This window comes from Lactuca serriola, chromosome 5 (assembly GCF_051521515.1).
Source record: "Lactuca serriola cultivar US96UC23 chromosome 5, Lser_US96UC23_V15, whole genome shotgun sequence".
NCBI classification, from domain to species: Eukaryota; Viridiplantae; Streptophyta; class Magnoliopsida; order Asterales; family Asteraceae; genus Lactuca; species Lactuca serriola.
The window spans coordinates 248930180-248944290 of NC_136412.1; the positions used below are offsets into that span (position 1 = coordinate 248930180).

The 14111-nt window shown below is 35.0% G+C and overlaps 1 protein-coding gene across 1 annotated transcript; it reads left to right on the top strand.

Moving 5' to 3' along the window:
• Positions 1 to 5797: 5797 nt before the first annotated feature.
• On the top strand, positions 5798 to 7262 carry LOC145050356 (uncharacterized). Its single transcript, XM_078998621.1, has 3 exons — positions 5798 to 5886; positions 6339 to 6636; positions 6711 to 7262. Exons 1-3 carry the CDS (start codon positions 5798 to 5800, stop codon positions 7260 to 7262), a joined length of 939 nt encoding a protein of 312 aa, XP_078854747.1.
• The last annotated feature ends 6849 nt before the right edge of the window (positions 7263 to 14111 follow it).

Genomic DNA, 14111 nt, shown 5'->3' on the forward strand with positions numbered 1-14111 from the left:
AGCTGGTCTATAAGGGGTGTTTAAGGAAATTGCCTATAAAATGGCGATTGAATGGGTATCCACTCTTACCCACCGCACTCTTGACTAGTGGAGGGTCGTTATCCGAACGGATAGGATAGGACGAAACCTTCCATTATAAGTATAATTATTAAAGTAACTAAATGTTTTCATAAAATTCCCAATCTTAGTTACTTAGGAAAAAGTGAATTGATGCAATTCCATGAAATTACACTTTGTGCCCTTGCGAAGACGTTAGTGGAGCGTGTGTGGTTTACCGGCACACTAAATGGTTCTAAGCAAAGGTAGCAACGGGTGACTCAATGTTTGTCATAGTTCGGTGGAGCGTGTGTGGTTTACCGGCACATCGAATAGGTGACTGTAACATGTGAGGGCACCATGTAAGTTTGCATGGTTATTCACACCCGCTTTGTGATCCTCGGCATCCCAGTCACAAACAAGAGGGACATATCGAGATTTAAACATGCCATTGAAAGTTCAATGAATCTCAAAGGATCTAGGAGTTTTCATAGATTTAAAACCTAAATTTCTTTTTCGTTTTTCATGGTGGAAATTAGTGAATCGTCGTTCACTTACCTTCAAATGTTCTGCAATTTGGGTTACGGCATCCTTTTCCCGAGTTGTAGAATATTATGTTGGGTCCTAGCCTTAGTATCTCATTTGGGTGATTTACTAAGGACTCAATCTACCAACTAACTTGAATTTGTTTTTCTCCCGTTTTGTAGATGTCAAAGTTCGACAACTATGGTCTTCCCAAATCCCGTGGAACAAGCATTCCACATGAAGATGGTATTCCACGATTCAATCGAGGTACGAGAAATCATGCTTCACTTCCTCCTCCTCCTCCTATTGTTCTCCCCAACCCACAAGATCGAAGAATTGAAAGGTTCAATATCACTAAAGCCCTATTGGAAAAGAAACATGAAGATGGTAATTCTAGGAATGAAATCACACATTGATAGGTTGATAATGTTAGGTGTGTCATTCCCAGATGAGTTGGCTATAAATTGGGTTTTGTAGTCACTTCCTGAATCATATAATGAGTTCAAAAGAAAGTATTATATGATGGATCATGACGACAACCTCATTGACCTAACTTACATGCTCATTGCTACTGAATCAGAAATGATTTGGCGAAGCAATGGAGCGTATTTGTTGGGAAAGTCAACCAACCATGCTTCCGAGGACGTTCTAGGAGAACCGACTTGCGTTTGCTGCCAAAAGAAAGGGCGTTGGATACAAGTCTGCCCAAAGAGCCTGAAGAGTCCAGAAGATGGGAGAGTCAAAGAGTATGGCTGCGCTTCAGGTAAAATCCACTATCTAACTCCATTAAGTTCCTATTCATTAATTCTTAATACATAATGTGATAAGATTGCATTTGAATGTTTTACAGGATCGGTGAAAAGAAAGGAAGCTTGGTGAAAGAGCAAGATGAATCTAATCACAAGGAAGGATCTTGATCGCATGGACTTGAAGATTAGATTTTGAGCTTAGATAGTTATGATAGAGTTGTTAGAAATTTTTGAAATACATAGTTTTCAATGGATTTTGCATTGTAAGGACAAATGTTTTCCGCTGCTTTTATAAATAAAATAAATTTTGGTTTGACTTATATATTTATTTGTTTATTTCCTTGCAATGAAATCATTATGAAAATTGATGTTTGCATATTTCTACAACGAGTGGATATGATTCTTATTTATGATAATTATGGAAAGGTCGACAAATTTACCAAATAGGGAGAGTTTCTCATCGCCCAAGTTTCAATTGGACAGAAACTTGGAATCACGCGACTTGGTTGCACGATGAATGAGAAATTTCATATTTGGAAATTAGACTAATTCATTGACAAAGTGTCAAGTGAAGGACTAGAAGATCAAGTACACAAATTTGTGTGTTGATCAAAGTCCACCATAAGAGTAACAAAGAAATTCGTCATGGTTTACTAAAGGTTTAGTAAATATGATTACACTTATAAGATTAAGTGTAATTGTGAATTGATTAAAAAGGTTTAAATCAATAGCAAAACGAATAAGACGAATCAAGTAGGCAGAAAGATAAAAGTTTCTCCATTCTAAGAAGAAAGGAGAGTAGCTTTTATGTTTTATGATAGGTCTTAATGATTAAGAACTATATCTCAATTGATCCTCTAAGTGAGTCTTAGTACAATTGTATGTCTAAGAAGAGGAATCAAGGATTGAAGAAATGGTCAAATCAAGAAGTCAATCATACTTCGTTCCAAAACAAGTCTTGGAGTTAAGATTGTGACATTGAGTGATAAGTATTAGGAAGGTTTATAACATTCATCAAAAATGGAAAGTTGTGATGTCTTGGATAAGACAAAGACCAACTAGGACAAATTTATGAAGTGTTTTGATAAAAACTACACTAACTCTTGAATATTTGTTTGTCAAGAAATGTTTATTGACAAAAGAATCTTATATGTCAAGGAGTCAGTGGGAGTCTTAATGGTCTTGAAAGGTTTCAAGAATAAATCAAAATAGACCTTATCGATCATCACTAGCACACGAGTTGAGGTTTACAACCTATCGTGTTGACATTATTTTTTTTCTGTGCCGTTCCAATTAAGTTAATTATGCATGTGAGTTCTATGTGTTCTCATTTGAATGCATAAAAAGGCAAGGACCTTGATCAATGAAAGGTACATTGATAGGAAAAGGTGAGCCGCTTAACTACTTAGAAGACATGGTGGGCAGCTGTGCTACCATAAGGCAAGAAATCAAGATTAAGAAAGTTCGGTCCATATGAGTTTGAATTTGTCGTGAACTTTGGTTTTGACAAATTCACATGGATAGGAACGCATACACCATTAAAATCTAAGTGTCATAAGATTCCCTCCTTCATGAAAATGGCTGTGAGGAAATGCTTTCACTAAGAGAGATTTTAAAAGGATAGTGATTGTGAAAATTGTATTCTCGAATTCGATTATGGTTACGGTATCCCTTTCCATGATTCGAATTGTGCGATTTGGCAATTAGTCTGTATTGTTTAGACACACATATAAGCTATCTATGGCAAAGGTGTATAAGTTTAAAAAGCCTTGATAAAAGATTATCAAAGCACTAGAACTTAAGAAATTCAATAAGTATTGTTTTTCTAGAAGTTAAGTTGAGTTCTGAATACATGTCAAAGCTACTGGGAGCATAAGTGTTATGTTTATAATAATCATCATGATAGTGGGAGCATACAAGTTATGATTGCATGATTATTATGGAAAGTATTGCGAGTTAGCAATATTAATTATAGAAAACAATAGTTATGATTTGCAAAGTTGTAAGAGTTGAAAAGTTGTTTTGCTATAATTAAGGGATAGAATATTATGCTTCCTTTCAAATCTAAAGGTTTAGATTGTGGGATGTTAATAATTTAGTCAAGGAAACATAGAGTGTTCTCAATTTTCGATTATGATTACGACATTCCTCTTCACAATTCGAATTTTGAGAACATAACAAATAAAACATTATGGCAAAAGATTGATAAAGTATCAAATCTGTATGTAAAACATTATGCATCGTGTCCCATACGCTTCGGGTATAGGATCGATTGCAAATGCTATAATATTTGACCATTCTAAAAATTTTCCAAATGTCTAGCGCATTTAGAGGGAAAAGGGAAAATAATCGGTTTTGACTAAAATAAACAACTATCAAAGGACAATCCAAAGTTCGCCGAGGATTGGTCGCTTATGAGTAGTTGGAAGTATAGTATTGGAAAATATGGAAATGTTTCCATATTGGATGGACCATATCAACATTATTATGAACAGATAAGATTCTATTAAGAATGAGTTGTCATATGGAAAATATGGAAACGTGTCCATATTGGGAATTGAATATTGAAAACCTATGACTAGATTAGAAACTTTTATGCAAAAGGATGTTCAAAGGAATGTTCTTTGAGTGAGAGACATCATATCTAAGGAATTATATTGTAACAATCTCCGATAGAGGACTTTGTAATATAATTGGCAATAGTCTTTGTGACTTTTGTGCTATGACATTACGAAAGGATCATTGCATAAAATGTTAGAATCTAGCATATTCTATAAGTGGCAAGAATTTGATATTCTTTCACTTATGAAAAAGGATTTGGAGTTGTGAAATGAGTATGATGGGAAATGTGTTCAATGTGATCTATTTCACAAAGTAAGAACCATAGGTAAACATTGTGTGCATGCTAAGAGCATGGGACAAGTGTAATAATTCAAGTAAGAAGTTGATTACCCGAAACGACAAGTGATGAGTAATCGATATGGTGATAAATAAAAGATGTTTTATTTATGCTCAAAGGTTTGAGGCCATATGGGCTTAGTATTATTCTTGTGTTTCACGTTGCATGTTTTGACTTCCTAAATAATTTAATTGGTTAAGAACAGTTGAATTATTCAAACGGGCCACAGTCGTTCATATGTTGGAAGTAGGTATGAATGAAGACTGTCGTGAATTGGTGTGTGGATATTTCTACAACAAATGGATATAATTCTTATTTATGGTGGATATGGAAAAGTCGAGAATTTACCAAATAGGGAGAGTTTCTCATCGCTCAAGTTTCAATTGGACAGAAATTTGGAATTATGCAACTTGGTTGCACGATGAATGAGAAATTTCATATTTGGAAATTAGACTAATTCATTGACAAAGTGTCAAGTGAAGGACTTGGAGATCGAATACACAAAGTTGCGTGTTGATCAAGTCTACCATAAGAGTAATAAAGATATTCATCATGATTTACTAAAGGTTTAGTAAATATGATTATACTTACAAGACTAAGTGTAATTCTGAATTGATTGAAAAGGGTTTTAGATCAATAGCAGAACGAATAATAAGAATCAAGTAGGCAGAAAGATAAAAGTTTCTCCATTCTAAGAAGATGGGAGAGTACCTTTTATGCTTTATGGTAGGTCTTAATGATTAAGAACCATATCTCAATTGATCCTCTAAATGAGTCTTAGTACAATTGTATGTATAAGAAGAGAAATCAAGAATTGAAGAAATGGTTAAATCAATAAGTCAATCATACTTCGTTCCAATAACAAGTCTTAAAGTTAAAATTGTGACATCGAGTGAAAAAGTAAGGTTTATAACATTCATCAAATCTGGAAAGTTGTGATGTCTTGGATAAGACAAAGACCAACTAGGACCAATTTATGAAGTATTTTGATAAAAGCTACACTAAGGGCCTGTTTGAAAGACGTCTGACCCGTCTGAGTCAGCGATTCTGGCTGACTCGGTCAGCCAGATGGTGTTTGAAATGTGCTGTTTCGGTCAGCAGGTCTGGGTCAATCGGCTGAATAAGTCAGCTTGGTTTATGCATCTGACTGGAAAAAAAGACTTCCTTACCCCTGTTCCCTTCGTGACCTAAAAAGAAAAGCGGCAGCGATTCTTCTTCTTCAATCGGCGTCTTCTTCAATCGACGACTTCTTCAACTGGTGTCTTCTTCCTTCAGCCGGAAATCTTCCTTCAGCCGGAAAGCTGCTCTCCTTCCATCCAAGCTCCGCCCGTCTTCTCCTTCTCCTGCCAGAATCGCCCCATCTGCTCCATCTATAATCTTCAAAACAGGTAAGGAAATTCCGAAAATCTCTTAAATAGTTTATGAAATCCGAAAATACTAGGGTATAACATCTTCTCCTGCTTGTATAATCTCTGAAATCGTATAGTGTATGAAATCAGAAAAAAAAATATGTATAATCTCTTAAATCTTAATTGTGTATAATGTATGTATAAATTATGAAACCATGATTTTTTTCATTGTATAATCTATGAAATTACCTGTATCAAATTACATCAAATTACAGGTAGACTTTTCTTTCTTGTATGCCATTGTTGTTCACAAAGTTGCAGCTTTCCTGTATCAAATTGCATAGAAACAACTGAAAAAGAATCATGTGTACAGTGTTGATGATGCATCAAATGACTCATTCATAACATTATATGCGTAATAAATGATGAGAAGATTGCAATTATTTTTTTGAGTTGTTGCCCTTTTTGTGAAATCAGAAATCAAAAATTGGTTTTGAAATCAAAATTTGTTCTTGGTCTAATGTTATGAAATCTTAAATTGGTTATGAAATCAGAAATTCATGTTGTTATAATGTTATGAAATTTGAAACTTGGTTGTGTATAAGATATGTGATCAAAAATCAGAATTTTTTTTGTTTATAAGCTATGAAATATAAAAGTTATGATGGCAATATTGGTTTGTGTACAAACTTGGTTGTTTATAAGCTATAAAAGCTGATTTTTTTTTTTGTTTATCTTAATAAAACTTATGATAAATTACTTTAAATATTAATGTTTTAGGATGTTGGTTTGGAATGAAAGTGAGGACAAAACTTTTCTTGACGCATGTATCCATGAACTAACCACTAATGGTCGTGAGGGTTCTGGGCTTAAGGCTAGTTCATGGAAGATAGTACGCGAAAAATTGATGAACGAACACGGTAAAGAGGTTGATCAAAAGCAAATGAGAAACCACTTTGACTACTACAAATCAAAGTATGTTGCTTGGGTGAAACTGAAAAACAAAACCGGCAATATATATGACCCTATAAAAAATAAATTTAACCTGACGGATGAACAATGGAAGGAAGAGGGGAAGGTAATATTTTTATAACAAATACTATTATAATTATTTTTATAAAAAATACTAATATTCATAAAAATTGTAAACAGCTGAACAAGTTCGTGTTGTCATTGAAAACTAAACCCCTGCTGTTTCCTGATCTTTGCACCCAACTATTTGAAGGGTCGACCTCGACCGGCTTTCAAAGTTGGGGGCCATCTTCTACACTCCCTCGTCCTGTAGAAGAGTTTAGTGTCCATGATTTTGATGATGATGTTCCAATGGAAACCTCAACACAACACGTAGGTGCAAGTGAAGAATCTTCGGGGCGTTCAAAAAATACGGAAGTTGGTGGAAACAAAAGAGTTGGTGGAAAAAAGAGAGATGCAAGGGCGTTAGAAGTTGAAGAGGAGATTGTCAAGCTTGCAAGGTCGTTAGTGGAAAAAAATGAAAGAATTGAAAAAAGTGAAATGGATAAGGATGTTGATGCGTGTATGGAGAAATTAAACAAAATGGAATGGGGAGAAGAAGATGAAAGACACAAGACCGCTCTTTTGCTATTTGGTGAAAGTGCTGATGTTAGAAAAGTTTGGTTACGACTTTCACATACTAGTTGTGAGTCGTGGGTGATGGGTGCGGGTAGGAAGTATGGTTACCTTTGATGGGTGCGGGTAGAAAAGTTTGGTTATTAGTTTTTTGTTGCATCACTTTTGGATCCTATGTTTGACACTTTGGATGTTACTTTGGATGATGTTATTTGCATGACTTTTGGCTGTTATTGGATGTTAAATATGACTTTTGGTATTTACTAGTTTTTTGTTTTATGACTTTCGGATGTTATTGGATATTGAATATCACTTTTGGATCCTATTTTTTACTTTAACATGTTACCTAATTGTTTGTAACAGGTCAAGTATGGTTTCTGATGGTGAAGTTGTAGCTTTTCTTTTACTTGTGTTTTATTGGTTGAGGTCAAACCGACGCAGACTAATACGAATTCATAGAATTAGAGATAACGATTCAAGCGGGTATGCGTATACGCAAAATTTGATGTACGGAGACCCTACACAATGTTACGATATGATGCATCTTACACAAGAGGCATTTTCTTTATTATGCAACCATTTTACCCAAAAAAATTGGTTGCAAGCTAGCAGGACAATAAGCATTGAAGAGAAAATGGCTATATTCTTACATGTTATAGGACATAATGAACGTTTTCGCGCGGTTAAGGGAAGATTTCATCACTCCACACAAACGATTCATCAATGTTTTCATGAGGTCCTAACTGCAATGATGTGTTTTGCAAAAGAAATTATAGTACCAACAACTCCTAATCCAACAAGACATAACTCAGAACGACATAGACGGTTAAAAAATATTTTTTCCGGAGCAATAGGTGCATTAGATGGAACTCTTGTACATGCGGTTGTACCCGTTGATCAACAAACTCGTTATAGGGGACGAGGAAAAGGAGAATGTTTTCAAAATGTTATAGGAATTTGCGATTTTGATATGATATTTACCTTTGTTTGGGCTGGATGGGAGGGTATAGCACATGATTCAAGAGTTTTGAAAGAAGTTGCATTCAATTCGACTTCTGGATTTCCATTTCCTCCACCGGGTTTGTAATATTTATATAAATTTTATTATCTATCTTCTTTATATAATATATGTCACATTCATTTGCAGAGAAGTATTACCTTTGTGATGCCGCATATACAAACACTCGTGGGTTTATGGCTCCATACCGCAATACTAGGTATTGGTTAGCCGATTTTCGAAGAGGCAGACCTTTAACTAGAGAAGAAAGGTTCAACTATGCTCATGCACAACTTAGAAATGTTATTGAGCGTGCTTATGGTGTTTTGAAGGCGAGATTCCCAATCTTAAAACAAATGGCTCCTTATCCTTTTACCGTGCAAAGAGACATAGTCATTGCTTGTGTCGCGGTCCATAATTTTATAAGGAAATACAATATAGAAGATGACTTGTTTAGAAATTTTGAGGACGACACTATGGTTACTCCTGACGTCCAAGGTGGGGGAATTGATAGAGAAAACATACAAGGCATAGAATGGGGTCCAGAAGTCGTTAAATATATGCGTGTTTTGCGTGATCAGATTGCAAATCAACTACTTTCACCTACTTTACGTTAAAATATTATGTTATTTTAAATTTCATTATGTTTTTATTTGGATATTAAATGATTTATGTTTAATTTACATTTTGTATGACATTTTTTATTTGTGTGTAATTTACATTTTGTATGACAATATGTATGTTTTTATAATTATTCAGCAACTTAATCCATCAGTATATATAACAGAAGGGTAAAATAGTCATTTTTCATCACTCAGCACATTAAGTCAGATGTATAATCAAACAATAACATTTCTTACTCAGTCAGAATTTCTTACTCATACAGACCTTTCCCAGTCAGCACTTTCTCAGTCAGCAACTATCAAACGGGGCCTAACTCTTGAATATTTGTTTGTCAAGAAATGGTTATTGACAAGAGAATCTTATATGTCAAGGAGTCAGTGGGAGTCTTAATGGTCTTGAAAGGTTTCAAGAACAAATCAAATAAACCTTATCGATCATCACTAGCACACGAGTTGAGGTTTACAACCTATCGTGATGACATTATTTTGGTTATGTGCCAATCCAATCGAGTTAATTATGCATGAGAGTTCTATGAGTTCTCATTTTGAACGCATAAAAGGCAAAGCACCTTAATCAATGAAAGGTACATTGATAGGAAAGGGTGAACTGCTTAACTACTTGGAAGACATGGTGGGCAGTTGTGCTACCATAAGGCAAGAAATCAAGATTAAGAAAGTTCGGTCCATATGAGTTTGAATTTGTCGTAAACTTTGGTTTTAACAAATTCACATGGATAGGAACACATACACCGTTTAAATCTAAGTGTCATAAGATTTCCTCCTTCGTGAAAATGATTGTGAGGAAATGCTTTCACTAAGAAAGATTTTAAGAAGATAGTGATCGTAAAATTGCATTCTCGAATTCGATTATGGTTACAGTATCCCTTTCCATAATTTGAATTGTGAGGTTTGGCAATTGTTTACACACACATAAGAACTATCTAAGGCAAAGGTGTATAAGTTCAAGAAGCCTTGATAAAAGATTATCAAAGCACTAAGTATTAGAAACATGAACTTAAGAAATTCAATAAGCATTGTTTTTCTGAAAGATAAGATGTTTATGAATACATGTCGAAGCTAGTGGGAGCATAAGTGTTATGATTATAATAATCATCATGATAGTGGGAGCATAAATGTTATGATTGTATGATTATTAAGGAAAGTATTGCAAGTTGGAAATATTAATTATAGAAAACAAGAGTCATTATTTGCAAAGTTGTAAGGATGGAATAGTTGTTTTGCTATAATTAAAGGAGAGAATATTATGCTTCATTTCAAATCTAAAGGTTTAGGTTGAGAAATGTTAATAAATTTAGTCAAGGGTACATAGTGTGTTCTTAAAATTTCGATTATGATTAGGACATTCCTCTTCACAATTCGAATTTTGAGAACATACCAAATAAAACATTATGCGTCGTGTCCCATACGCTTCGAGTATAGGATCGATTGCAAATGCTTTAATGTTTGACCATTCTAAAATTTTCCAAATGTCTAGCGCATTTAGAGGGGAAAAGGACTAGAATCAGTTTCGACTAAAATAATTAAACAACTATCAATTGGTCACTTGTGAGTAGTTGGAAGTATAGTATTGGAAAATATGGAAATTTTTCCATATTGGATGGACCATATCGACATTATTGCGAATAGATAAGATTCTATTAAGAATAAGTTTTCATATGGAAAATATGGAAATGTGTCCATATTGGGAATTGAATATTGAGAAATCTATGACTAGATTAGAAACTTCTATGCAAAAGGATGTTCAAAGAATGTACTTTGAGTGAGAGACATCACGTCTATGGAATTGTCTTGTAACAATCTCCAATAGAGGACTTTGTAATATCATTGGAAATAGTCTTTGTGACTTTGGTGCAGTGATATTACGAAAGGATAGTTGCATAGAATGTTAGAATCTAGCATATTCTATAAGTAGCAAGGATTTGATATCCTTTCACTTATGGAAAAAGGATTTGGAGTTATGAAATGAGAATGATTGGAAATGTGCTCAATTTGGTCTATTTCACAAAGTAAGAACCATAGGTAAACATTGTGTGCATGCTAAGAGCATGGGACAAGTGTAATAATTCAAGTAAGAAGTTGATTACCCGAAACGACAAATAATGAGTAATCGATATGGTGATAAATAAAAGGTGTTTTATTTATACTCAAAGGTTTGAGTCCATATGGGATTAGTATTATTCTTGTGTTTCACATTTGCATGTTTTGACTTCCATAATCATTGAATTTATTAAGAATAATCGAATTATTCGAACGGGCCACAGTCGTTCATATGTTGGAAGTAGATATGAATGAAGATTGTCATGAATTGGTGTGTGGATTGTCTAAAAGAGTATTAGACATAAGCAAATGTTTGCTGCAACATTCATGAGTGCTTATGAATATGATTTGAGCATTGGATTAAACCCACGCTCACTTGGATCACCCATGAATTGTATCACAAGTGATTGGTGAGACGATAACATCTTATATTCTTGAAACCGAGATGTGTGAGTTGTATCTTGCAAATCGGTTACACATTGATAATATGTAAACGCACTAGTAACTTGGTGTTATAAAACATATTGTTGTGTGTGATTCGGTGAGTAAGTGCAAGCAAGCATTGTATCAAAGTTTATTCGTTCCTTTTATCCAAAGTAGGATAAAAGCGATATCTTTGGGCCCCTCGATGGTTTAGTGATGAAAAACGTAAATGCTCGGTCGGGCTAGGGCTAATTTGATTTGTTCAATTAGTCAGTCGTCATAAATCGGGAATTGAGATATAGTACAAAGAGAATGATTTGAAATCATATCTCATATGATATCTAGAATGGAGGAATATATGATCCCTTATCTAAGGACACGCGTATCTGATAGGATCAGAGTTGACAGCGGCTTTGGAAAGCTACGATTGCAGATCAGGATCTGAAGTCATACGCAGAATAGTTATTAGACTTATCCAAGTGGGAGACTGTTGGATTAGTGTCTAAGTCCATAACTATTTTGGTATGTACTTGACCCGATGGTGCATAGTTCTTTTGGGTTGCCTTCACCAAAGCAACTTGATAGGATAAATTGTGGAGAGAAAGGATTAAATATGATTTATTAATATATTATGGGAATAATATTAAAGGAGAAATCATATTGCTTAATTAATATTAGTCAATAATTAATTGGTAATTAGTTTTGTGACTAAAAGAGATTAATTAAACTTAAGGGACTGGAATTGTAATTATAAGATAATTGCAATTTGGGCCATGGATTGCCTTTTATTATAAGGTGGACGAATTCTATAGGGGAAGCCCATATGAAGTCGTCTAAGGCTTTAAGAAAGGGCTCCATGGGTTGCTTAGGGCTTAAGCAACCAAATTAGGGTTTCCTTGTTAGATAACCCTAATAGCCTCACTATATATAGAACCCTTAAGGCTCAAAAACGTGGGGAAATTCTCTTCTAGGGTTAGAACACGTTTTGGGCAGCCTCCATCCTCTCTCCTCTTCATCCTCTTGCTTATGGTGTTTGTGAACCATTAGAGGAGTGACACTTGTGACTCTAAGCCTTCCAAAGTCAATTCAAGGAGGAATTGGGATTGTTATTACTACATAACAATCAAGGTAATATCTTAAACCCATTTATATGTTAATATCGATTTCCATATGCTAGAATTAGGGTTTATAGTCTTGGATAACAAGCATGTACAATAGAGAAACCTAGATCCAAGCATTAGGGTTTGTATGAGCACATAGGATGTCTTATGACCAAAACCCATCAGTTTTGGTGTCCCTAACTCCTTCCTTAGCATGTTTAATGGACTAGAAACTTGTATGAATGAGCCTAGGACCACAAAATACAAAGGAAGTGTAGTGACCAAGGGTTTACGGCTGTAAACCATAGGGTTCACGACCGTAAACTCCCAAGGAGTGGTCTAAGGACCGCAAACTCCAAGGGAGTGCCCCTTTTGAACCCTAATCACTTCTCAAGCCATGGATTTGATCTTAAAACCCTTTCTAATGATACAAGAGACCTTAAAGCACTCAAATAACCTCCTCCCATGAGTTTACAGCCGTAAACTCATGGGGGAAATGGTCCCTCAACCGTAAACTCACCTAGGGTGAGTATTTTAGGAGTAAACTCCACAATGAGGCCTTACACTCCTTCCTTGCAACCCAATAGCCTCCTAGCACTTGACCAAAGTGTTTTTCTTCGCATTAGGATGTCTATACGTGTTTAATTAGTGTTTAGTCACTAATTATATGTAAACATATGTCTTCATATGTTTCTAGGGTCCTAGTGTGTGTTCAAGTCTTCACTTGACACCTAGCATCCTACCCGACATTCCATCCACTCCACTCGTTGTAGGTGAGTTCATACCCCTTAATTAACCTTTCAAATGTTTTTAAATGCGTTTATGGGGGGGGGGGGAATACAAGTTGAATCCAGAAAATTTATAGTATCAATCACATGTGATTTGTAACTTACAATAAAAAAGGGATTTCTATACTTTTAACCGTTTTGCCTTCAAAAACTGTTTTCAAGGTTTATCAAACTCATTTTTATGTAAATTGTTATAAAAACTATTTTCAAACTCTTTCAAACTTCTTATGTTTCTAAAATATACCCACACCAACATATTTATATAAGTAAGACTTGAAGGACTTAGGATTGATAGCTCGCCTTATTACCTGTTCTTGTTTGATTGGGGTCTTGGGGTATATTGTTATCTGTCCGACTGTCGTTGAATTCTTAGTTATATATTGTATGTATTGTGTTGGATATGAATACCTTTGTTTATTTCAATATTTATGAGTATCCGAGAACGACTGCAACATGCCAGTTAACTATAATAGGTATAGTTAAGGTTTACCACTCCTCGCTACCATTACTATGATACTTACAACAGTTAGTGATATTATGAGTCGCTACATGTTAAGTACTATACATAAAGAATACTATATGATATAACAGAAGAATACTAAATACATTATACCGAGAAACACACTATGCACTAATACAAGAGAACATACTAATACGGAATGTGATACATTATTTCTACATCCGGCACTTTACTGCGCCTTCACCGTGTAACCTTAGTCTCCTGGAGGGAGAGCGGGTTCTACGTGTATAGATCTATACAGGGCGGACACTCACACATCCCGACTGCTAGCTACAGTCCGAGCCGACTAGGCCCAGGGATGATAACCTGCTACCACACTACATATGACCTGGAGGGTCATGATACATTCAATCGCCTATCCGCATGGTTACATACGTATTCACATTCGGAACCCTAATCTAACAAATTACAAATTGAAGGTAAAGTAGACTCCCCGAGGTGTATTAAATACATATCA